The 26,776-nt window shown below is 43.9% G+C and overlaps 1 protein-coding gene across 2 annotated transcripts in view; it reads right to left on the reverse strand.

The window, feature by feature from the left end:
* Positions 1–26,776, reverse strand: part of sh3pxd2aa (SH3 and PX domains 2Aa) — a 184,585-nt gene that overhangs the window by 142,353 nt on the left and 15,456 nt on the right. For both annotated transcript variants that reach the window (XM_084044248.1, XM_084044247.1), the window contains exon 2: positions 22,259–22,339. In XM_084044248.1, the coding sequence (XP_083900374.1) occupies positions 22,259–22,339 (81 nt within the window). The remainder of the gene's footprint in view (positions 1–22,258; positions 22,340–26,776) is intronic.

A 26,776-nucleotide genomic window follows, 5' to 3' on the forward strand; every position in this document is an offset into this window, starting at 1 on the left:
CCCTGCCAGGAATTCTGGGTAACCACAGCCAAGGAGAGAACAGGTGGGAGGGCGGGAATCCCATGACACACAGACACACACACACACACACACACACACACACACACACGAGGGCATATAAACACGCTCATACAGGATACAAAACCCACGTGCACATGACAGGCCTGCACTCTCACATTAATGTGAGACACAGACACAGAGTGCTTGTTTAAAGGGCTCTCACACATGCACACACCCGTTGTGAGCTTGTACGCTGGCTATTTTCATTATATTTGACATTTGTTGACATTTGAAAAGGTTTACAATCAATGAAATTGATAAGTTCGATTAACTGTTGCATCCCTAACATGTATACACGCACGCACGCACGCATGCACGTGAACTGGGACTAGGCCCGTTCTCGGTATGAAAAAAAGAGAAAAACAGAAAAACAGAAATGATAACAAGTGATCGTGAAGCATCGCTTCACTTCCCAGACTTCACTGCTCTGTCTCCTTGGTAACCGGCTCGGAGAGGACGAGAGGGAGAGTTGTGAGGCGACGTGATTGGCCGAGAGTGTGCAGCTCTGGACCACTCTGGGTTTGGAGTCAGGGTGGGGAAGAAGAGAAAAAAAAAAGAGAGAGAGAGAGAGAGAGAGAGAGAGAGAGAGAGAGAGAGAGAGAGAGAGAGAAAGAAACAGAGGAAAGAGGAAGAGACCGTTTTATTTTTATTTTTCTTCTCCCGGTATGAGCTCATCTGAACAGACGAATTGTAACAGCTCCCATGATGTCATGTTTAGCAAGAGTTGGGGCTATCTGCTGAAAACATCACATCCTCCATGTATGTTGTGAGCTTGTATATCTGCTATGTTTGAATGGCTAACACAAACATCTAAATGCTTTTCCGGTTTAATGGGTAAACCAAATATACTTTGAGAAACGCGTTACGACGCATTGTGAGGTTAGATCTGCTATTTTCACAGAATGTTCTTACACACATATCCATGTCACTTATTGGATTTAAAAGAGTACACAGGGAATTGCCTCCGATGTTTAAATAATTGATTTATGTTTGTATAGTCGATTTATTTGAACTCACCACAGTCTCAAAGAGCAATAAAAGCAGATCTTTGTGAGCTTGTAGATCGGCTTTTGAGCTGAAAAAAGAAATTGAAATATTGGAGTTGGGGTTGACAGCATGACAGCGACGACATGCTGCAGATAAAACAGCGGTCTACGTGCCATGCTTTAAAACTGCAGTCTGTACGCTCTTATGTCCTAACCGGGATTCAGTCCCAGATACCCAAACTTCTGCCACTCAGGCAAGAGGGAATCCCCACTTGACCAGGGGAGATATTGCACCTACAGCTTCAGGCAGTACTACTAGTCAACCAGTAGGTGTCCCCTATACCCGACACCAGGGTCATGGTAAATGTCTCAGTGGAAGAGTAGGGAGGACAGCCTCCAAGCACTGCACATATAGGCTACTAGTTATATTGTATTAACATACACACCATAAGTTGAATTGATTAATCTAATATTGTCTCTGTCGGGTGGAAAACTCTCATATGTACAAAAAATGTATTTTTCAGGATTCAATCTAAAATAGCAAAAGTAGCAGATCTACAAGCTCGAACGCAGCGCGAAGCGATGCGTTTCGAGCTTGTAGATCTGCTACTTTTCAAGCTTTTGTGTGACGCGGCAGTATGACCAAGTAGGGCGTTAATTTACGGGGAAAAAAAAACAAAAAGTTAGCATATAGGGATAAGAGGTTTCTGCCCGACGGCAACGCTATGTTTAAATTCGACCTGTTCCGCTCTCTGCCTACATGTAAATACAGAGTTCTTGGTGGACGCACACACGGGCTAAAAGCATGTTTAGTGTAATGTATGAGTAGACGGAGGCAGAGTGCTTGAATGAGAATAACATAGTGTGAGCGCGGCGGGCCTTCATATCATGCCCGTGTGCTAAGAATAGAGACGCATATAAGGAAACTGTGAGAGTGAGTCGAGTTGGGATAAAGTACCAGGGCCTCTATACCGCCAGAGTGTTGTTCCCATGGAACCTACTTCTGACACTGGTCATGTGACCTCGTGAGGCGGGTGGGTGGGTGGGGGGGGGGGGGGGACCCCATGCTAGACAGACACAGACGAACAGCTCCTGTGATCATAAAAAGCCACACAAAATACCATGCACGCACGCACACACACTAAATACCCATGCACCCACGCACACACAAATTACCCATGCACGCACGCACACACAAAATACCCATGCACGCACGCACAGTCGCACACACAAAATACCCATTCACGCACACGCACACACAAATACCCATTCACGCACGCACACACAAATTACCCATGCACGCGCACACACATACACACAAAATACCCACCCAGGCACGGGTGCATTCAAAAAATCCATGCACGCAGCACACACATACTGTAAACACAATTACCCATGTACGCACGCACACACACACAAAATACCCATGCACGCACACACATACACACAAAAATACCCATGCACGCACGGACATACACGCAAAATACCCAATGCACACACACAAAAAAATGCATGCACACAGCCACGAACACCATTACACGACTTACACGCACGCACACACACAAACGTATGAAACAACTCATGACACCAAAACCGTGTGACCTGCCAAACTATTTCCAAGGCAACACTGGTGTGCCAGGGTGACGCAAAGGCCCCAGCGTGCTCGCTCCCATTGGTCACATGTTAGAGCATGAAATGATGATGTCACTGGTGTTCACGGACACAAGTTGACATTCCACTCTACTCCTGTAGAGCAGTGGTTTTCAACCCAGTGGCCCGGGGACCACCAGTGGTCTTTGGGGGGGGGGGTACCTCTCTCTCTCTCTCTCTCTCTCTCTCTCTCTCTCTCTCTCTCTCTCTCTCTCTCTCTCTCTCTCTCTCTCTCTCTCTCTCTCTCTCTCTCTCTCTCTCTCTCTCTCTCTCTCTCTCTCTCTCTCTCTCTCTCTCTCTCTCTCTCTCTCTCTCTCTCTCTCTCTCTCAAAATCTTGGAAGACAGAAGGATCAGAACTAATGGCGTTCATGAATCAAGGCGGGACATGCATTAGTGCCTGGCCGCTATCGAGTTTCAGAGAGACAGATGTCTGGGACAGCCAAGATGTGGGGGAGGGGGGGGGGGGGGGGGGGGGGGGCTCCATCCCCCAACACACAATTATTCACAGTCGCACGTCTATATAAAGTGGCAGCGCCTGGCACCGGAGCTCCGCACAAATCAGCGCCCTCCCTTCCCCTCGCCAGCCCGAGGAGCGATGCCTGTTATGTTGATGGAGCGCAGTGTCCTGGTAACCTCATTTAACTGTCTCCAATGGAGTGTAACCTGTGTGTATACGTCGTCGCTGTCGTGGGGCAGAGACCTCCTATCTCCTAATTTATACGCTTGTCGATCTTGTAGATCTGCTATTTTTTTTGCCATTTGTTTAAGTTGAATATCCATGTTTTTTTCGAAAATCAATGCACCTACTCCATTAAAGAGTATCACACACAAGAATAAAAAAGGAAATGGTTTTGGACTTTGGACAAGGCAGTGGTGGAAAAAGTACTCAAATGTTTTACTTAAGTAAAAGTATCATTCCGGCATGTAGAAGTAATCTAGTAATAGTCCTTGAGTTCCTTGAGTAAAAGTATTGGTATCAAAATGTACTTAAAGTACCAAAAGTAAAAGTACTAAAATGTTTTCAAATAGCCGATCTACAAGCTCACAACGCGTCACATCGCGACGCGTATTTTCAAATAGCCTTGGTATAAAATAGGGCTAAAGTGGTTAATGTCTGTTTTATAATGTAATAATTTATATCTGCAAAGCAACTAGCAATGTTTTCAAATAATTGTTGTGGAGTAGGAAGTAAAAGTATTGACAATTGGAAATACTCCAGTAAAGTAAAAATTACCTCAACATTATACTTAAGCGCAGTACTTGAGTACATGTACTTTAGTTACTTTACACCACTGATACAAGGTTTCCCAGCCGACAGTGACGATATATAAAATAGAGAGTTGTGTGTCGCCTGAGAAACGGGCCTCCGCACTAGGCCTGTCAGCGAGGAACAGCGGTGAGCCGGTGTGGGTGGATTCCACATCCATGTAGCTGTAGTCACAGAACAGCTGCACGGATGTAGTAACTTATGTCTTTCCACACTCCCTCCCTATACCCTAACTCAGGGGTTTTCCAACAGGGGGACCAGGACCCCTACGGGGTCCTCAGAGTTACTACAGGGGGTCCACCAAATCTTTGTGTGATATGATTTCTTTTTTTTTACCTTACCCACTTGAACCCTAGCATCCCTTTTTCTGAGGAGAACTTTAGCCAAAAAAAGCAGATCTACAAGCTCACAACGCCTATTTTTTTAATAGCCAAAGAAATCTTAAGTGACACAGATGTGTTTTTGGTCTTAATGCAAGCTCTATATACTTCATCATAGGCCGTATAGAGAAAATATAGAATATAGAAAAAATATCAGCTATTTTCATTGTTTTTAAAATGTTTGCCTCTTTGGTGCACAAAATAGTGATGCCAGGTTGAAGGTGGCTATAAGGCTGATTATACTTTGATAGGGTTCAAGTGGTAAAACTCTTGCTAAATCTGGCAACACGGATCACAGTTTGAAATGCTGATGTGTGAGAAACAAGCAACAACAATTAAATCTCAAGAGAAGCTTGTACAGACACAAGCACTTAGAAGATCCAAGCAAGTAAGTATCTCCTATCTGTCGACTTCGCCCTCCCCTCCTGACCCAAGCTGACCTCTTTACATATTTAATAGAACCTTAAAACCAGTGTTTTAGTGCATTTCCAGAGCACTTCCCCATTCAAGCTGCCCAAATGATCTCTGGCGTGCACTTGAACGTGAGAGTCATTCCTTCAGCCCAGGCTACAACCCTATAAACCAAATGGTGCAAAGTAACTAAGTACATTTACTCTATATTGTTTACTGTATCTGGTAATTTTACTTTACTTCAGTACGTCCATTTTTTGCAATGTTGTGAGCTTGCGGGCTATTGGTTATTTTCAAAATATTTGGACACATTTTTTATACTTTGGTGGGTTGCATAATGAGTACTTTTACTTTTGGTATCTAGTACATTTTGGTGCCAACACTTTTGTGAGTTAAAATTTGAATACAGGAGTTTTCCATTCCTCTATTTCTACATTATGGTATAGCTACTTTTCCTTCAGTGAAACAAAATGGAGTACTTCTCCCACCACTCAGGAACAGGACGGTGTTAGCTTACACACACCGACCGTTTCGGCTTTTTTCACTAAATAAGTAGGCCAGCCAACTCTACAGTACACTACAAGGAAATAGAAAGAGGGGGGGGGGGCTTTCTACGTACAGTAAAGTGGTAGCTGTGTTCACTCAGTGCCTGGTGAATGGTGTACAACCTACTAAATTAGCCATGCTAGCATTCTCAGAGTTTCCATGCTGGACGCCAGGACAAACCTTGAGCCGCATGGCCAGACCTCAACCCCTCCCAGCAGGGGTGAATGGGATGGCAGCATTGCCCGCCCAAACAGTGTGTGAGTGGTGTAAAGTAACTAAGTACATTTACCCAAGTACTGTACTTAAGTACAATTTTGAGGCACTTTTACTTGGAGTGGAGTATGTCCAATTGTCCATACTTTTACTTCTACTCCATTACATCTCAGAGGCAAATAATTGTACTTTTACTCCACTACAATTATTTGAAAACTTTAGTTACTAGTTACTTTGCAGATATAAATTATTACATAATAAAACATACATTAAGCACTTTAGCTATTCTATTTCATACCAAGGCTATTTGAAAATAGCCGATCGACAAGCTCACAACGCGTCGTGAGAGTACTTCTACATTGCAGTATTGATACTTTTACTTAAGTAAAACAGTACTTTTTCCACCACTGGCAACTGTGTGTGTGTGTGTGTGTGTGTGTGTGTGTGTGTGTGTGTGTGTGTGTGTGTGTGTGTGTGTGTGTGTGTGTGTGTGTGTGATGCCACAGCACTGCCCGCGTTCACGAGGGCATGTAGGAGAAGGACAGGGAGAGAGGTTGGAGAGAGAGAGAGGAGAACAGCACAGGGATTCCACCACTTCTCTCTGTCATAAAAAAATAGTTTTTTTTTACCGTGTGTTTTTATTGTATGTTTTACTCCACTACAGGGCTGACAAAGACGTCACCATATCGTTGGATTGCAACAGTTAATACAATTTAATTGACAAAAAAATACTTTTAAATAGTGAAAATAGCCGATCTACAAGCTGATGCTTGAGCTTGCAGACCTCCTATTTTCACATATTTTTGCACAACAGGATGCGATGAAATATAAAATAGGGTTTAAGTGGTTCATCGATGTGTTGATATATAAAAAAGTGAAAATATGAAATCTATTTTTAAAAAGACAGTTATACGATTAATCGAAAAAGTAATCGATTTAATAATCGGCAAGAAAATAATCAATAGTTACCAGCCTGAGACGCGCTGAGATGCCAGCACTTCTCAAAGTGGGGTCCTGGGACCCCCAGTGGTCCTTAGGGGGGGTCCCCAGCTAAAGTATGTAATATAGCATCACAATCATTTTTTTAAATGTTAAATTATTTTTGAATCATTTAGATTTTTTTTTCTTCATAAATCTTCTCTTCTGGGGGTCCCTGGCACAAAACCTTTTCGGATGGGGGTCCGCGGCCAAATACAAATCAATTTGGGGGGCCTTGACATGAAGAAGTTTGAGAACCAGTGCGCCGCACTATTGAAAATCCTGTTATTATGGTCTGTGGATGGGTTTTAATTTGGAGGTGGTCTATTCCTGCAACCCTCCTCCTGTCTCTATACTGTAGCTGTAAACCTAATCCCATGGAGATAGAGGAGGCCCAGTGGGACACAATTGGATCTTCTCTAATAGAAAGATTGCCTGGTTAATGAGGGTGTGTGCGCCCGCAATGCAGGCACGTGAGCGCACACGCACGTTCTGTATGCATACACAAACAATCATATCACCAACACACTTACAGAAACAGATTACACTTGCGAAAACCCAATAACTCTTGATTGTATCCCATGCATGCAAAGTAGCCCACACGCACGCACACACACACACACACACACACACACACACACACACACACACACACACACACACACACACACACACACACACACACACACACACACACACACACACACACACACACACACACACACACACACACACACACACACACACACACACACACACACACAGACCTCTGGGGCCTGTCAGTGTGTAAGCTAATGCAGTTGACCCCGAGGATGCACGAGTCCTGGATTAGCCAGACGAACATTGGCTTCTGGACGATGGAGAAATGAGCAGATGGATGGATGGATGGGCCCCACACAGCAGAGAAGAGGAGGATTCAAAGAAGGACTGAGACAGATGGAGAGAGAGAGAGAGAGAGAGAGAGAGAGAGAGAGAGAGAGAGAGAGAGAGAGAGAGAAAGAAGGGAGAAGCAGTAGAAATGAGATATGAATTGAGTGCATTAGAGGAGAAGTATTTGTGAGACTGTGTGTAGGGGAGAGAAAACTAGAGCAAGACAGATGGGGAAACGAGAGATAGAGATAGCAGAGTGTGAGAGAGAGATAGTGAGAGAGAGAGGGGGGAGTGTGAGGGAGAGAGAAAGTGAGTGAGAGAGAGCGTGATAGCAAGAGAGAAAGAGGAGGAAGAGATAGCAAGAGAGAGAGAGATAGCAAGAGAGAGAGAGAGAGAAAGACAGACAGAGGGAGACAGAGAGAGAAGGGGGGGACAGAGAGGCAGAGAGAGAGAGAGAGAGAGAGAGAGAGAGAGAGAGAGAGAGAGAGAGAGAGAGAGAGAGAGAGAGAGAGAGAGAGAGAGATACAGTTGGTTTTCAGTGTATAAGTGGGAGTGTATACTGTGCTTGTCTCTCACTCTCTCTGGCTGATAAGAGTTGTCCTGTTAGTGCTGTCGGCCTGTTCATTAACCCTCACACTGCACAGCCCACACTGACCACTGCTACCGCCAGATAACTACTGTAGCAGTGTGCTGGACCAAGCACTCAGTAGCAATACCACAACGTAGAATTACTCTGTTAAGTAAATGTCCTGCATACAAAATTGTACTTGAGTAAAAAGAACAAACGTATTGGCATAGAACTTAAAGAACCAAAGTAAAACCAAATATATATCTAACACTGTGTCGAACCTTCAAAGAAAAATAGCAGATCTACAAGATCACAACGTGTCGCAAAGTTGAGCAGGGTTCAACTTCCAGATACAAAGCTACAGCTGTAGCTCCAATGTCCACACGTTTGATGACGTCAACGACCGCGTTGAGAAACACAGATACAAAGCGACACATCGACAAAGAAGCTGTGTATTTTAACGCACCATAAGAAACCATCATGGTTCTAGCTGCAGTTGTCGGTCCAGAAATCAGTGATTGGGTTCCTGCCTCTACAGCTGAGGTAGGGCTGGTCCATATGACAGACCTCAAGTCAACATCATCAGGGTTCTTTCAATCGACTCATCGAATAATGAATGAGTCGATTTTTGTCGATTACGAAAACATATTCTATCCGTCATTTTTCATGTTGATTCGTTGACAAATATCCATATATAAAAACCTGCGTCTTCATTACTACATTAACGATTAATCGATTATTGGTTCTAATGTATATGTCAGTTTCAATGTATTCTCGGTTTAATTGCCCAGCCTCTTAGCTGAGGCATGAAGCGGATATCAAATCCCTTTGTGGAGCGAGCAGCACTGCATACCACACCACCCCTCCTCCTCCTCCTCCTCCTCCTCAGATGAAGAGGCCCTGGAGCTGTGCAGAAACACAACAGCTGGTCAGCCAAGGAAAGAGCAACAACACAGGGACAGAATGAACCAGAGGGGTAGAAGAGCCAGCAACACAGCACAGCTTTCATCTCTCAAACTCTATTATCTCCAGATAGGTGCTGATGTCTAGATAGGAAAACAAACCGGGGGCACACAAGGGTTAGGGTTGCCATACAGCGGAAACCTTATATGTCCAAAACAGTTCCTTTTCTTCTTATTATTATTTTTAACCTTTTTTAAAATTGTGAAGATAGCCAACCCACAAGCTCACAACAAGTCGTGATGCCAAAGAGGGTGGATATAGAAAGATACGTCTAGGCCATCCCAATTGTAGCCACTAGAGGCAAAATGGTACACAAAAGGCGTACAAATGGTGGGCGCCGTCTGATGGCAGATCTCGCAAACGTCCTATGCTTACTGATGCTAGATCACACGAGAGTGTGATGCTGGGAAAGAGAAAGGTCGATAGTCGAGTTGATTTTCTCCTGTTGTGTATCTCTGAAAAAAGCCATTCTAGTGTCAAAATGTTCAGAATATTGTGTGGCTTGTGACGATTGGGTCCAATATTTAGTTCAGTGACCATGGGGCTAAAGAATCGTTCAGAAGTGGTGTTCACGTTCACTCTTCCAATGGAAATAATAGACTCCAACGGTCCAACCTGCTTCCGGTCTCCAAAACAGGCAGCCACCTTCTTCTCGCAGATACAGGAAGTAAACCGGAAATGGCATGTCTTTTTTTGTTTTGCCTTGGGCAATGCGACTCGTTGTTGTAGATCTGTTATTTTCACTGCTTTTGTGTGACAACTCTTGTATGATGAGGGAATTAATCTACGAAAAATGATATGATGTTTCTGCCCGACAGCAACAATATAAATATACCTGTTCAATTTACACATGCAAATGAGATGATCAAAGGCTGGATGTGAGGAGATAGTGTGAAGCAAGGAGTTAATGGACCTGTGACTTGCATGCAAACAAGCAGAGGCGCACAAACACAGAATGTGAAAGGTATGAAGACGGAGCCTTGAGGGATAGCAAGGTATGCCAACATGCATGTGGACACATGCGCTGACATTTGGAGGATTATGGAAAGGGAACACACAAGAGCGTAAATTAATTCGGTCTGACAGACACACATGCACACGCGCACACACACGCACACATACACACACACATACACACACACACACACGCGCACACACACACACACGCACACATACACACACACATACACACACGCGCACACACGAACGCTCTCTCTCTTTCTCCACTCAAGTCCTTACAAGTTCTGGCTGGCAGTCACTGGAAGGGCCCCTTGAGGGTGATTTATTACCGGTAAACAGACGATAAATAGCAGATCTACAAGCTTACAACGTATCACAGTGAGACATGTTGTAAGCTTGTAGATCTGCTATTTCTGGTGAGTGGCACGGCACGCAGCCAAGCATAAGTCAGGTTTTAGCCTCCTTACAATAAACACAACATGCAAACAATGGGGGCAGCTTATGCATGTATGGCCCAAAGCAGTGGTTCTCAACATGTGGCCCGAGGACCACCATGAGTCCTTGAGGGGGTGGCAGGGGGTCCCCCATTAAATGTATCAATTGTTAAACATCAGCGTGACCTCATTTACAACAGATGTACTCCATTAGAGAATGCATTGTTATTTTGATAACACATCGTTGCTGTCGGGCAGAAACCTCACATCTCCATATTTTAACTTTTTTTTTTTTTTCGTCAATTAACGTCCCACTTGATCATTCCACAGCGTCACACAAAAGCATCAAAAGAAGCAGATCTTGAAGCGACGTGTTTCGAGCTTCTCGATCTGCTACTTTTGCTGTTTTTGAATATGGAATCCTGAAAAGTAACGGTTTCGGACATATGAGGTTTCCACCCGACAGAGACGATAATTATCCAACATTAAAACAAAATCTCATCACGCAGGGATCCGTGACTGTAATGCTGACTGAAGTAGGATCATTTTAGGATCATTAGGGACATCTGTCACATTTAATGACTGAGCTGTGTGACTCTGACCCCTCTTTACTGCTGAGCACGTACAGTAATCATAGTCATCTAGAGCATAATTCCTTTATTACACTCTCAGACAGTATCTACGCTTGTAGATAAGCACCAAAAGCTTAAAAAATGTATGGTATAAATGTAGGGCAGGGGTTTTATAAACATCACTGGAGTCGCAACAGACTTGTCTTTCCCTTTAGGGATTTCAACCGATTTGGCGGGCTACCCTGTTGGCTAATCACCAGATTAAACAATCGTGTTTTTCTAAAAAGTTAATAACCGCTTTAAACCAAATACACTTTGACCGGGGTTCCCCAGGGCTCTATTCTAGGCCCATTCGTATTTCCCTCTACCAAATTTCTTATCAAAAATAGCAGATTTACAAGCTCACGGTGCAATGTGCTGTGTTGTGAGCTTGTAGCTCTGCTATTTTCACTGAACGTTGGCCGGCCAGAAAATGGGATGCTAGGGTTCGTATGGTTGATAACTGATACGTCCGTGGTTCTCAAAGTGGGGTCCAGGGACCCTCTGGGTTCCTTGAAAATGGACCCTTACAGGTCTTTAACTGAGAGTGTACACAATGGACCAAATACGGGTCCATTTGGTTCCATTTGTACACTCTCAGAGTTATGGAGGGCCTTGAAATTAAAAAAGAACCACTGACATGTACACTAGGAGTGAATAACAGCCTGGGAGTTGTAAAAGGTATGTCAATACACCATCCTTGGTAAGTTAGTTGTAAGTTGCCTGTCGAGCAGCTGTTTCTTTACAATAATTAGGTCCCCCCCATTTTAATCTCCCCCTAAATTTCTTGTCACTGTCCTCTTTCCATTCTGTGTCCACACAAGCCGTCCATCACGTCTCGGCCCCTCCCTAAACGTGGCCCCGTCACCTCGATGTCACACGGCGAGTTCTGAGGCATGGAAAATATCCCACAAATGGCTGAACTGTGCTTATTCATCCTAAATTTAGCCCCCTCGGCTGATCCCTCAGCCAGAGCTGTGGGAAACGCTGCATACCCCCCCCCCCCCCCCCCCATGCGCTCCCACTCAGCCAAAGGACCCAGCCTGGGCCGTCCTATCAAGTGCCCTATTGTAGCGCACACAAGAACAGTGCCTGTGTTTTGCCCGGTAGGTGTCATTCCTCTGTCTCTCAGCAGGGTTTCTCTTCCTCTCTCTCGCGCACGCACACACGCACGCACGCACGCACGCACGCACGCACGCACGCACACACACACACACACACACACACACACACACACACACACACACACACACACACACACACACACACACACACACACACACACACACACACACACACACACACACACACACACGGATATCAGCATAGGATACCAATTCTTATCATTGCCATTTCCAAAATGTTTACCATTTATAACCCTCACTAACGCATTGTGAGCTTGTAGATCGCCAATTTCTGAGCACGACATTGTTGTACAACCAAGTATAAACACACACACACACACACACGCACATAAAGTAGTCCTTTCTTCTGGGGATGAAACAATGGTCTCCCTCATTCTGGCCAGAGCCAGCTACAGCACATCCACAGAATGCCTCAAGGACAAAGAGGCCGGGCCAGCAGCCTGACGACTCAGCGATTTATCCTTGAGGATGGCATGCCGATAATGCCTTGTGGTCTAGACATGTGTTTCCATCAAATGCCCCCACTTAGAGCAGAATGCACATTCTCCATTCACTGACCTTCCCTTTGGAGCACTTTGAGTTTAGCTACTATATAATTTTGCTGTATAGCTGACGCCCCGCTGTCAGAATTTCATAAAGCTATGCTCCAAAAGGACTGGATGTCGACCCTGCAGGTATACAACTCGGCACAAAAGGGGATAAGATAATACATAAAAGCTCAACCGAAAAAGATGGGATGGTGATGTAATAGAGCTGCCATCAGTTCATCGGACAATTTGGTCTAATCTAGTAACTGGTCCAATGAAATAAACACGGTGTGGCTTCCATCTGGAACTTCATGTGGCCATTAGTCTATGAAGTCAGTCACCTATGACATTAGTACTGTGACGTCAGTCATTTTCCATATGTGGCAGTTTCAGCCCAGTCCAATATTTAGTGACTTCCAGTATAACATTTAAGTCAGGGGTCTTCAATAGGGGGTCCTCAGAGATACTACAGGGGGTCCGCCAAATCTTTGTGTGATATGATTTTTTTTCCCTTAACCACTTGAACCCTAGCATCCCTTTTCTGAGGAGAACTTTAGCCAAAAATAGCGGATCTACAAGCTCACAACGCCTCGCGCTGCGAGGCGTTGTGAGCTTGTAGATCCGCTATTTTTGGCAAGGAGGTATAGGTGTAGAGGGAAAAAAGAGCAGACCTAGTAAACATTAAAAAAAAGTAATCTGAAACACATTTTTATACAATATAGAGGGGGTCCCTGCTTCATCTCTCGCTCAGCTAGGGGGTCCTTGGCCTGAAAACGTTGAAGACCCCTGATTTAAGTTATACAAATTATTCTTAAAGATTCACAATAAAAATGTTTTAAAAAAGGGCAAAAAAAGAGAAAAGAAAACATGCACAGAGGTTGCCTACAGGCAGTGTGCACAAGACATTTGGCACTGATGATGATCGGTCAAGCGGTTTGCAAGATTAGCCCCGTACACACAGACACACAAACTTACAGAAGGACCCCTTTCCGGCCTGGGCCACGCGCGGCATGGCGGTCCAGGCACCCTAGGCTGCAACACCAGCCTGACGGCGTGTCGCGGGTTCGAATCCCGATCCCGACGACCTTTGCTGCGTCTCACTCCCAAGTCTAAAAAAAGAAAGACCCTTTTCCAGACAGCTCATCTCCTACAGACTACAAAGATATCACTTGAGCCAGCTGTGAATCTCCTCCTTTTTACAGCTTGGTGAGGCGAGGCATCTACAAATGGTTCTGTCTGTCTGTCTGTCTCTTTATTTGTTTGTCTGGGTCTAAACTCTTAAACCTCTGGACAGATCAGAGCCACATGTCTTGAGCACACTGCCAGTAGGCCATTAAAGTACCACCTGCACCACTTTTTTCCCCCACTTATCCTATATACAGTGTATTCAAATTGCCATGTGGGCGTCACAAACGTGTTACAAATGCACAGCGCCACTTGATTGGCCCAAATTGGGTCAAAATTCATTATCATTACTTCAGTGGGTCACAATTCAGTTACAAACGTAACATCTGGATGTGAGTGGCTAAGCGTCAGCGTGACGTAGAGCTCTGATCAGGGATACTAGATTTTTGATTTGAACATCTAGTAGTTAGTGTCTTATATGTTTTTAAATAATCAAGTCAAAGATCGGGCTGAAACCTAGGCCAAATATGGAGTCATACCTCTAGATACTGTACGTTATAAATGATCAAAACATCAAATGATCAAAACATCAAAAAGCGTTCACATCGTGTCCGATACCCACATGAATCCACGCTGTTATTAGACCCTGTCTTGTGTTTTAAAGTTTCCCCAAACCAGTAACTTGTACATATACGCTACAGCAAGACAAGCCTGTGATGTGGGTTTTCTCCCACATACTGAAAAGACTAGCATTAAAGCTAGCATTTCCCCAAGCTCAACATTCATTCAGTCACATCCATGTATGTACGGGTACACATGGAAAAATAAATGTCAGGGCTTGGTCTAGACATGTGTAGACAGAATGCCAACAAAACGGTTCTCATAAAATCTCTCTTACAAGATCCTTGCCACAACTTTTAATATCCCAAACCTAACCCAAAGCCCAAAGGAGGACACCCACAGCACGACCATTTGTGACTCAAAGGTTCCTTAAACATTCAGGGAACACAGTTGTGAATGTCTTATTGAATGCCACCAGGCCTTTCACAAGACTTTGGCAAATTAGTCATGTTATCATCATTGACCAGTTAACTGAACCATCATCAGTGCTATTGTTCTCATAATTACTAGGCCTGTCACAATTATTACACAATCACCTGATCGTAATTATTTGAGATCATCGCAGTTATGTGTTTGCATAGAGTCAGATTTGTTTCCATGTTGAAAAATGTCCATACATCCAAAACAAAGGAAATAGTAGATCTGCAAGCCCACAACCAGTCTCATTGCGACACATTGTGAGCTTGTAGATTGGCTATTTCCACTATAAAAGAAAAGGGTATAATAATTGTATAAAGCCTATTTTATACCGTAACCAAATGCACCCGTTGGCTCCATTTGGTTACAGTTGTCCACTCTCACTTGTTAACCAGGAAAGCATCTGTGTCATTTTAGATTTTAGCGTTTGCTGTTTAAAAATAGCAGATGCACAAGCGCACGTTGTGCCGCGCTGCGAGCTTGTACATCTGCTGTTTTTGAACATTTTTTTATGGACACTGAGGATTTTGTCGTAAGACATCATAAGGCACTTGTCTGTCCATCCTCAACATTCCAGCGCATCCAGCTCACCGGGTGCAGCCATCGTCACACTCCCTCTCCCTTCCGTTCAGTCACCTGGAAGGTCTGGGTGTGACAGGCCACCATCAGCTCCTTGACTCATCACTGCCGGTCACCCCTGAATAAGTCACTATCGCACCGCCATGCGTACAGCAGGGAAAGCCAAGAAAAGCAAGTCACATCCTAGCATGAGCTGATGAGCTGTTCTATTAGTGGACCAGATCTTGGAAATGGAAAGACACGCACAAGTAGACAGACTGGATAGTTTAGTGCACTAGAGCAGTGCCCGTTCAGGGCTTGGACGGAATCCCATTGTTGTCAAGAACCGCGGTACGGTGTTCTCAAAAATCGCTCATCCGATGGACTTGACACTTGAAGCTGCACTCCCTTGGGTCCTCAGCAATGCACCTGTCAAGTGTGAAGTCAATCGGATGAACGGTTCTCGAGATATGTGAAGGACAGTCATACAGAGATTCCTGGAGTTTATATACTGCATATTTTTGGTGTGTAAGTATCCTTCCCCTACCACTTAGCAGAGGTGAAAGAATATACAATTTAGGATAATGTACATAGGTATTATTATGGGTACAATTTATATTTATATGTATTGTCTTAGTGATTATTCTATTGATTACTTTTTTTGATTAATGAAATAATCACAACATTTTGGGTTTTTTTAAATATATATTTTGTGTATGTTTTATGTCGCACAATGGTGCCATTTAAAATTGTGAAAATGGCAGATCTACAACTTCAGAACAAGTCGCATCGTGACACGTCAAGTTGTAGATCAAATTTTCACAATTGTTTGACATTTTTGAAAGTTTTCCCCTAAAATGACATGCCCAAAATAGGGGTTGATTACCAATCAATTATTTTATTAAACTGTCGATTATTGATTCTTTTTTATAATCGATTAAATCGATTAGATCGATCTATTAACTGTTGCACCCATGTTATTGCAAAAAGCATGAGCTGGTTCTGCTGATGAAAAGGCGAGTGACCATTCAGGTATACTGTAGGTCAGGGTGGGTCAAATGTTTTGGACTGGCCAGTGGGGGTGACTATGAGGGGGAGATGCACGTTACACATGAGCTGTGCACTTCTGTATCAAATGAAACAAAGTTATACTGCTTAAAAACAATGTATAAAGAGAACATTGTATGCCATCTGATATTGTGGATTAGAACACAAAAACGTCCTTCCCTCTCATTCATGCGTGTGTGTGTGTGTCGCGCGCGCGCGCGCACGCACGCACGCACGCACGCACGCACGCACGCACGCACACACACACACACACACACACACACACACACACACACACACACACACACACACACACACACACACACACACACACACACACACACACACACACACACACACACACACACACACACACACACACACACACACACACACACACACACACACACACACACACACACACACACACACTCATGTAATATCCCCCTTTTGGACCTAATTTCCTCTCTCTCTTCCCTGTGGCTGGGCATAGTTGGCCTGACAACTCCTCAGGTAAAAAAAGAACCGATAACGAAAAGAAACGACCAAATTCATCCCTCACATTTCCATCAAGCCCTCACTCCCTCCAAAGAGCAGTCAGATAAAGAAGCAGTGTTAAAGGCAGTGGTAAAGGAAAGTGAAAAGAAAGCACCGTTTTCCCCTTGAACCTCCCAGACGGTGACGGTGTGGCAGTAATGGAATCAAATGGAAGGGACCAAGTGGCTCCTCGTGTCGTAATTGTGGTATTATGTATCTTTAATACATTCATCCTATTAGCAGTAAATGGCTGCACAGTGGGTCATCACAAGCACTAATACAGCTTCCATTACATCGTCTCTGTCGGGGGGAAATCTCGTATGTCCGGATTCAAATTTAAAAATAGCAAAAGTAGCAGATCTACAAGCTCAAAACGTGTTTCGAGCTTGTGGATCTGCTATACTTTTGATGCTTTTGTGTGACGCTGTAGCATGATCAAGTAGGGCGTTAATTTACGAAAAAACACATAAGAGGTTTCTGCCCGATAGCAATGATATTCTGCTCCAATGTTTTCTCACGATCACTGGATTGGAGGTCCATGGGTCCACCAGTGGTGGACAAAGTACTCAACCCCAGTACTTGAGTCAGCTGTACTTTACTCATGTACTTTACTTGAGTATTTGTGTTGTGGGATACTTATGACGTGAATGACTGAAGCCCTATTTCAAATATAGGGAAAATAACAGATCTACAAGCTCACAACGTGTCATGTTGTGAGCTTGTAGATCGGCTATTTTCACTATCCTACTACTTTAATTGAAATGACCTCCAAAATCTGTCCGGGGTTGGTCAACACACGAACACTCCACTTCCCCCGAAACTTGCCACAAACTGTTGATCAAAGCTCTGGCTATTATTTAGGCTTCTTTCCCCGCCTTCAATGTATTTACATATTGTACGGTTAACATAAAACTACATTTCCTACTACATCTTAACATTTTAGCCACAGCATCTTTCCTTCTTTTTGGCCGCAGCATTCTTTTTCTGATCGGGCCTAGATGTGAGGGCCCAAACCACTAGTTATTTATATTTATTGAGCATTTCTGGAAAATCTCAGGATTTATTTTTGGGTGGAGGGGCGGGGGGGGGGGGGTGCATACAGCAATGCATTGATATTAAAATGAAAAGTACGTCATAATTTGTTCTTTTGAATATTTAAGTATGTTTTTTTAAGCATGTACTTGTGAATAGCACAATTGACGTGTGTTAAAAGCAAGAACTCCAGTGTTTTAACTCAAGTAGAAATTTGGACAGAGCAACTTTCACTTGAGTAATAATTTGACCAGTAGTATCTATATACTGTGGTTGAGCACTTTGTCCACCACAGCTTATATAGAGAGGCTGGTGGAAGCAGTGGGTTCTCTGTAGCAGATAAATATTTGGACAGGAGAGGTTCCATGACCCAACTGAAAACAACAGGATCAAACTGGTGCATCAAAGGAACTTAGCAGATCAAAGGCAGGGAGGGATAGGGAACGTTCTAGCACATCTCCCCAACCTGGACAGAAAGAAGCTTATTTTATGGGGCCCTTATTATTGCCTAGTGGTTGTTTTTATTCAGGAAGTATCAAAGCGCTCATATAGAAGCATCAAGGAACCTGGCAAAGCTTGTAGTGTGTGTGTTGAAGTGCTAGTGATGATATATTACCATGTGCTTTAAAGGGAAGCACATTCCCAAGAAATACAAACTTTCTTGCGATAGAACTCATCAATCAGCAGCTATTCTAAGCAGTGTTGCCATGTTTGCATATTATAAGCAGACATGGGCTCGTTTTCCTTTAAAGTCATTTGTAAATATTGGTAGTTGTGAGTTGCATTTTTTTGGGCCTGATTTTAAAGTGTAATTGCTTATTTTGGGCTTGCTTCCACATGTTGTTTAAACCAGTGGTTCTCAAACATTTTCATATCTAGGACTCCCAAATTAATGAATTAAGGACCCCCCCCAAAGTAGCTTATAATAGGCAGACTTGGCAACACTGAAGAGGAGCGCTAAAGTGGGCCTTTACCATAGAAATGCATGACACACAGGCTGTGCCAGCTCAAAAAACACATTCTGCGGACACATTCCCTAATGCTTAATTTAGAGCGCTCATCGGAGCCATCTGAGCAGCCATCAGTTGGGTGAAGTGGTGTAAGCACTTTCCCCCGTCCCCCCAGGGACCAGTAAAATACTCCCTTACTCCCAAATCCTTTATTATGGGGGTCTCTGGCTCACATTTCTTCTCAGATGGGGGTCCGCAGCCAAAAACACATCAATTTGGGGGTCCTTGACATAAGAATGTTTGATAACCACCGTCTTTGACAACCCAATAAACCGTGGTCCATGTCGGGATGAACTTTGGCCTCCTCACCGTCCTGCAAAGCCGACAAAATCAATCTGGCCACTGCTGACTGGGAGGGATTCTTCGCCGAGCCGTCCACAACCCATTAACCATCATTATTTCCTCCCCTGGCCATTTGAAACCTGGGATTGTGTGCAAGACACTGAACATTAACCACTTACACTCTATAGACGACATTTGTTGAGCGGTGTTCCCCAGGGTTCTATACTAGGCCCCCTACTTTAACATAGAAAATAAGTTTAATGTTGAAAAAAAAAATATTCACCTATAATGACATGCCCCAACATTTGCTCTGGTCCATAGCGTTAACGATTTCTCTCGAACGCTATAGCATTTTTCCCATTTACAGATCTGTAGGTGGCGGGAGTGAATCAAAGTATTTTATGCTATGGCAAAAAAAAGAGTAGATTTCATTTTACACAAGAATGTGGGGTGCCGAGACGCTTCCCACCGCGGAGAATAGGATTTCAACACCACAAAACCGGCTTCATTTCAGTGAGTAGCAAAATGATATTCTTCATTTTACTACAGTTTAGGCATCGGTCGACATCGAAAACCTCATCATTGAGGAGATACAAAGTCCCTCACCTCGCGTTAGAGAGAACTCAACTCGCTAATGGGGATGCCAGGTTGAGGTCCCGAGGCCAATTCAAAAAATGCCTTCTAAAACCTTCTGAAAAAAATGTAATAAAAATAAGGTTGCAACATCTAAAAGGACACAGATGTTGTACCGGATTGAAAGGTATAAAAGACGTATTAGGTTAGAACAGGTCTAAATGGGTAAGGAAGAAGGCACTTCCATATGTAACTTCTCCAGCAATGGGGAGCCGAGATACTTTGATACAAAGTTCATCGTTTATTATTCTACTATTATACATACTATATCGTCGCTGTCGCTGTGGAAACCTCATATGTCCAAACTGTTCCTTTTCAGTATTCAAATTCAAAAACCGCAAAAGTAGCAGATCTACAAGCTCAAAACGCGGCGCGAAGCGACGCGTTTTGAGCTTGTAGATCTGCTACTTTTGTAGGACATCAAGTAGGACATTAATTTACGGGGGGAAAAAACACACAAAAAGTTGTAGATAAGAGGTTTCTTCCCGACAAGAACGCTATATACTATTCTACATCTTTTATTCCACGTTGGGAGTAATCAGTAGCAGGGGGGGGAGTCTATGTTCCATTGCACCCTGCCTCTGTGTTTATCAATGGGACCTTTCAGAGAGGAACTTTGCTCCACTGATTGAAATATCATTTCCTGTGGGACCGGCACACTGAGCCTATTGAGATGTCCCCCCCCCATAACACTCTCACTACTATGGCTCTTTCATATTTACTGGGATGACCCAGAGACCTCGGGTGCAAACATACATATGGTATCAGCTTACGCTGGGCTACGGGGTGCAGGGGGCATCCATATACTCTGTGTGTGTGTGCACAGAAACACACACACACACACACACACACACACACACACACACACACACACACACACACACACACAGAGAAATTATCTGTATAGAGATCACGGTGGAAGAGAGAACTTTACATAAACATGAGTGCACACTGCACACACACGCGCACGCACACACACACACACACACACACACACACACACACACACACACACACACACACACACACACACACACACACACACACACACACACACACACACACACACACACACACACACACACACACACACACACACACACACACAGTCCCTCTCAGCATGGAATGGTCCACCTCAAGAACATATAGGGGCAGGGTTTTCACTCAAACTTGAGCCCCCCGTTCCAAAATAAATAAAAAGGGCCTGAAGAGACGCCTTGACATCTTAAAACATAAAGACTAAAGTATTATGGCCAAGCCAGCAAGCACCCCCATAACCCCCCCCCCCCCCCCCACACACACACCAAATGTAAGAGTATATTGTCTCTGTCGGGTGGAAACCTCATATGTTCAAAACTGTGACTTTTCAGGATTCAAATTCAAAAATAGTAGATCGACAAGCTCAAAACGTGTGTCGAGCTTGTAGATCTGCTACTTTTGATGCTTTTGTGTGACGCTGCAGTAGGATCAAGTATGACGTCAACTACGGAAAAACACACAAAAAGTTAGAATATGGACATAAGAGGTTCCTGCCCCGACAGCGACAACATTTTCTGTTTGAACAAGCCACCAATCACCACGGCTGTACCCCAGAGTCCCACTATAAAGCATGCTACATTAAAATTGACTTCCATGTGGATTTCTTGCTTGTACTCGTAAAAAAAAAGGAGCCTGTCAGCTTGCCTGACGTTTTGGGGGCAAGTCAGAGAGATGAGATGAGAGGGAGAGAGAAATAGAAGGGGCGGGGGGGGGGGGGAGGTGGGGGAGAAAGAGACGGAGCTGGAGAGACAGCGGAGGGAGAGAGAGAGAGAGAGAGATGCGCTGCATCGCTGCGTCTCCACTCTCTCTCTCTCTCTGAAGGTTGATTTATACTTTGGTTGCGCGCGGCGCGCCGCACCGAAAACAGCAGATCTACAAGCCACGCGACACGTTGCGCTGCTATGTGCCGCGTGCTTGAGGATCCGCGACGGCAAGTATAACGGGGGGGGGGGGGGGGGCTTTGAGGCTTGACGGATACAAACCATGATGTCTCTTCCCGCTCGCCACCGGGCCAATTACCACCACGCGCACACATTGATTCACGGGAGGCGGCGAGGTGTGCAAAACGCCGGGCGGGGAGACAAGCCAAGTAATATAGCGGACAGTCACAAGGCCGCCCGCGTTCATCTTCTACCGGGAGACAATGCTCGGGGAAACGCGAATTGCAGTCTTGACACATGAACTGCGTCCCCAGTAATGGAATTATTAAACATTTCAATAAAGCCCAAGAGCCGCTGCGTAGAGCGCACACACACACGCACACACACACACACGGCCAGTTTCAGTTTAACTGAGAGTGTTATTACACTCTTTCTTTACACTCTCTGCGTTTAAATGAACGCCGAGGATGTGTGCGCGTGCGAAGTACATGACAGACAGGAGATTACCTGAAGGTCAAAGAATTTGCTGTATCTTCTGTAGATGATGTGGGAGGTGTTGTCAGAGTATGTCACATTGATGAGATATACCTGCCAAGAGAGGAGACAGAGAGGTAAACAATAGTAAAAGGCTGCATTGTGTTGTGTACATACAATACATATCTGTACGAGTAAACAATTATGACGTATTGAGGCAGAGTATTTGACAGCATCAACATTCGTGTCCAAAATGATGCACTGAAACAGTCACCTTCACTGGCTATTTAATATTTATTTAAAACATAAACACACACAAATAACAAATAGAACTTCTAAATTCTAAATTGAATTTCTAAATTACTCAAAACATTTTTTTTACAATCTGCACTATTTTCAATAAAAAAGAATATCGGCCAATGTTTTTTTTTCCTCATATTTCAAAGTATTATGTTCACTTATAAGTATTAATAAGTGAACATTAATTGCATACAGGAACACGCGCGCACAGACACGGAGCCCTGGGCTACAGCCCTGCATGAGATGCATGCATGACGCATGACTAGGGGTGTCACGATTATGACATTATTAGAACATTATGAAAACTACATTTCTGTTTGGCCTTTTAGGCTTAGTAAACAAAAGTTGCACAGGGCAGATATAACAAATAACATACATTTTTTAAATAACTGTATACTTTAAAAAATAATAATAATAATAATTGCGATTAACTCAATCATTATGTGACAGGCCTAGACACGACTGGGATAGTGACCATTTTATCCCATGAGGGCTGGGAACTGATGTCACCATCAACTGAAATCTAATGCAGTGGTTCTCAAATTGGGGTCCGGGGAGCCCAAGGGGTCCTTGGGGAGGGGTTCCAGGGGGTCCCCAGCAAAAGGAGATAACATAGCGTCAAAATCATTTTAACCACTTGTTCCATTTATATATTATATATTATTCAAAAATAGCAGAAATACAAGCTCGCTCAATGAAGAGGCCAGTTTAGAAATTTGGGGGGAGGGGGAGAACAAATGACACTTGACTGATATTTCATGCAAGCTATTTCTCCAAATCAACTAAAGAATGACCCCCATTTGGCTTCATCTCCATTGTTACGGGCCCCCGTGTTGATAAACAACAGCCTACAGGAAAACGTGTTTACATTAATGGCCTTCATATATATTTCAGTCCCAGCAAGCGCATCAAATCTGTTTACATCTGACGTGTACTCAATACAGGACTAAATGCCACTGACAAAAACGGCTATTGTCAACTGATTTACAATCAAACTGTTGCTGTCGACCGGCCCAGACCTTTCCAGCTAAGTGGCTCTACTCCGACACCGACCGGGGCAATAGAGATCTGTTCAGCGTCAATCTGACACCAACACAGGAGCAATTCACTTCACATTATGTAGCCCACACTGGTTCTCAAAAGTGGAGGTCCAGTGATCCTCAGGGGTCCTTGAGGGGGTTAAAAACTTTATACATGGGGTGTCTGCTGGCCTAGCGGTCCAGGCGCATACCACATATGCTGGTGATCCAGCTTGACAGCGTGTCGCAAGTTCGACTCCCGATCCCGACGACCTTTGCTGTATGTCACCCCCCCATCTCTCTCCCCATTTCCTGTCAGCCTACTGTCCTATCAATAAAGGCAGAAAAAAGCCCCAAAAAATATATTAAAAAAAAAAAAAAACTTTATCCATTTATACATTGGCTATTAAAAAATATCAGATCTAATCTGCAAATTCTTATATTTTTTTAAAAATATCGAAACGGTTTGGAAAACGTTGAATAATTTTGATAATGTTTTTAACATAAATCTTCTCTTCTGGGGGATCCTAGCAAAACCTTTTCAGATTCGGGTCCGCGGTCAAATATAGTACAGTATATACGTTTCACATGAAAAAGTTTGAGAACCACTGATGTAGCCCACACTGGTTCTCAATGTGGGGTCTGCGGACCCCCACTGGTCCCTGAGGGCGGTTCTAAGGGTGTTCCCAGTTAAATGATTGATAGTTAGAAACCAAATTGTCTGTAACTCTGAGTGTGTACAAAAACCAAAGGGACCAGTAGAGGTCGATTACATGAACACATGTCGATTACATGAACACCCCCCCGTCAAAAAAAGAAATGGCGTCTCGGTGGTACCGAGACTAGGGGGGGCGATGATTTACGATTCTGTCCCTATCGATTCATAACTCGGGCGGTGCTGAGTGGGCTGAAGGTGACTTGGCAACGCTCGGCACGGCAACTCGCTCGGCGGTGCCTCTCGGGGCTAAAGTCTCGTTCAGGCGGCGTGCCTCCGTCGGTGAAAGCGAGTGAACCTTTTTCAATCTGACTGGTTTTCCAATCATACTGTGCCATATATACAGTATATATATATATGGCTTGGGTTCAGATAAGGTTCACAGGACCTCATTTGGGCCCTGCTCAGGAGGTCGTGCTAATCTGAGAGCTCAATTTCTTCTTCCAAAAAAACGCAAACACTAGACAATCTATTTTCAAATACGTTGTGAGCTTTAATCAGCTATTTTCACTTGACGAGTTTTTTCTTATTTATTTTTTATGACGTACTTCTCCCTTCAGGTGCTTTTGGCTATAATGGAAAAGTAAACAAAATAAAAAAAATAACATCACAGAACTTTTGGGGTTCTGGAAAGTTTCAGGTTTTTGGAGGGTTCGGAGTTAACCCTTCCCGGTCAAAAAGACTAATTTGACCCCCCTCATGAGCTGAAAAGGCCCGTAGCAGCAGAGAGCACAGGATGAATGAGGCTGAAGTGAAAGACGGTGGCGTAAGAGGGTCGGCGGCTTGAAACAATAGAGCTCCCACAACAAAGTGCAGGGTTCAATGCCTTGTTGGTGCTGGAAGGAGCCCAGCTATTGTTGGCAAGAAGCCACTTGCTCCATACTGCACTGCATGTTTGTTGACTCCCACAGAAACACTCATACACCACAATACCGCCATACAAGAGCAAGAGAGGAGCATAGATTAGGGCATTACGCTACACTGACAATGCGTGCATGACGTGGTAAGGCTGCCACACATGTGACATCAAATGTTCGCTTTGACATCTACTGATGCTTCTAAAACTGTGGTCCCAGGGGTGCTGCTGAGTTCAAAAACGTCTCGATGTCTGTGTGGCCAACAGGGTCAATTAACCAGAAATATATCTAAACCTATATTTAGGCCCAATAACCGACTTGATCTAGGTTAATCGAATAATTGAGATGCAGGTGTTTTTTTATTTTAATTTTTCTTATATATCAACAAATCAACACAAACAATTGTTTTTATCATTAATCACATTGATCAGCCTGATGAAACCACTTAACCCTGTATTACAGTTTGTTGTACAATGTACCATGTAAATAAATCGTGAACATATCTAGAAGCTCACAATGCGTCATAATGCGACACGTCATGAGCTTGTAGATCTTCCATTTTCACTTTTTAAAATAAGCACTTACTAATCGTAATCGAGGCAAAAGTTTGAAAGCATAGTGATATGCATTTGAAGTCATATCGCCCAGCCCTACTGTTGAGTTTATCACATCTCAATGTCTGTGCGGGCAACAGTCACCAACATTTCCAAGTTTCTTCTCGAACTGCAACAGCGTAACAAGCCATCAAAAACTCATAACTGCATAGCGGGTCTCTCGTTTCACTGCTTAATATTGCCAGAGCACCGCTGGGAGTTGAAGAGTTGAAGAGGATTGAACAGTAAAATAAACTGGTGGGAAAATGTGTCCGTCATGTCTGTCAAACATGTCAGCCCACACTGACAGCTTCTGGTAGAGTGAACAACACAGGCATTGTGAGTGATAGTGTTTGGTTAAAACGACAAAGCTATATTCTGATAGCTGTGGAATGCATGTTCAGTAACAGGGTCTCCCTGTCTCCCCAACTCTTTAATAAACAGAAAATACTTTTTTCAGGTGGGTTGCCAATTTCGGTCAATCAGGAGAATACCCATTTATCAGCTTCAGTGTTCCAGTTCCAATTTTGTCTGCTCCTTTCTTTGTGTCATCACTTCCAATTTCACTTGTTTATTCTGTATCCTATACGATGTCTCTCTCCTGATTGGATAAAACTGGTATCCCGACCTTAAAATGGTCTGTTCACTAAAAACCTGGAGACAGACCCCTGTTACTGAACAAACACTCTATAGCAATGATTACATTCAGAATATAGAGCTATTCAACACTCTTGTTTTAACTAAACAATATCATGTACTGCACTTACTTTAATCCACAAACAGCACTCATACTGTACCTCCACGTCGTTAGCGCATAGTGCATACCAGTCCTCACGGATACACTCATCTAACTGACACGATATGCCCCCAAGTGGCTGGAGGGGCTTCCCCAACACATGTCAAAGCGTGTGTGCGCGCGCGTGTGTGTGTGTGTACACTAATAATACACATTCAGTGAACAGATCAGCACGGAGGCTCCCTACAACTGGGTGTGTGCGTTTTATAACCGCCTCTGACCTGAATGGTATGCTACATGCCAGTGCATGGTGTATCACAGTCCCATCATG

This window comes from Gymnoscopelus microlampas (assembly GCF_963454915.1).
Source record: "Gymnoscopelus microlampas genome assembly, chromosome: 2".
Lineage (NCBI taxonomy): Eukaryota > Metazoa > Chordata > Actinopteri > Myctophiformes > Myctophidae > Gymnoscopelus > Gymnoscopelus microlampas.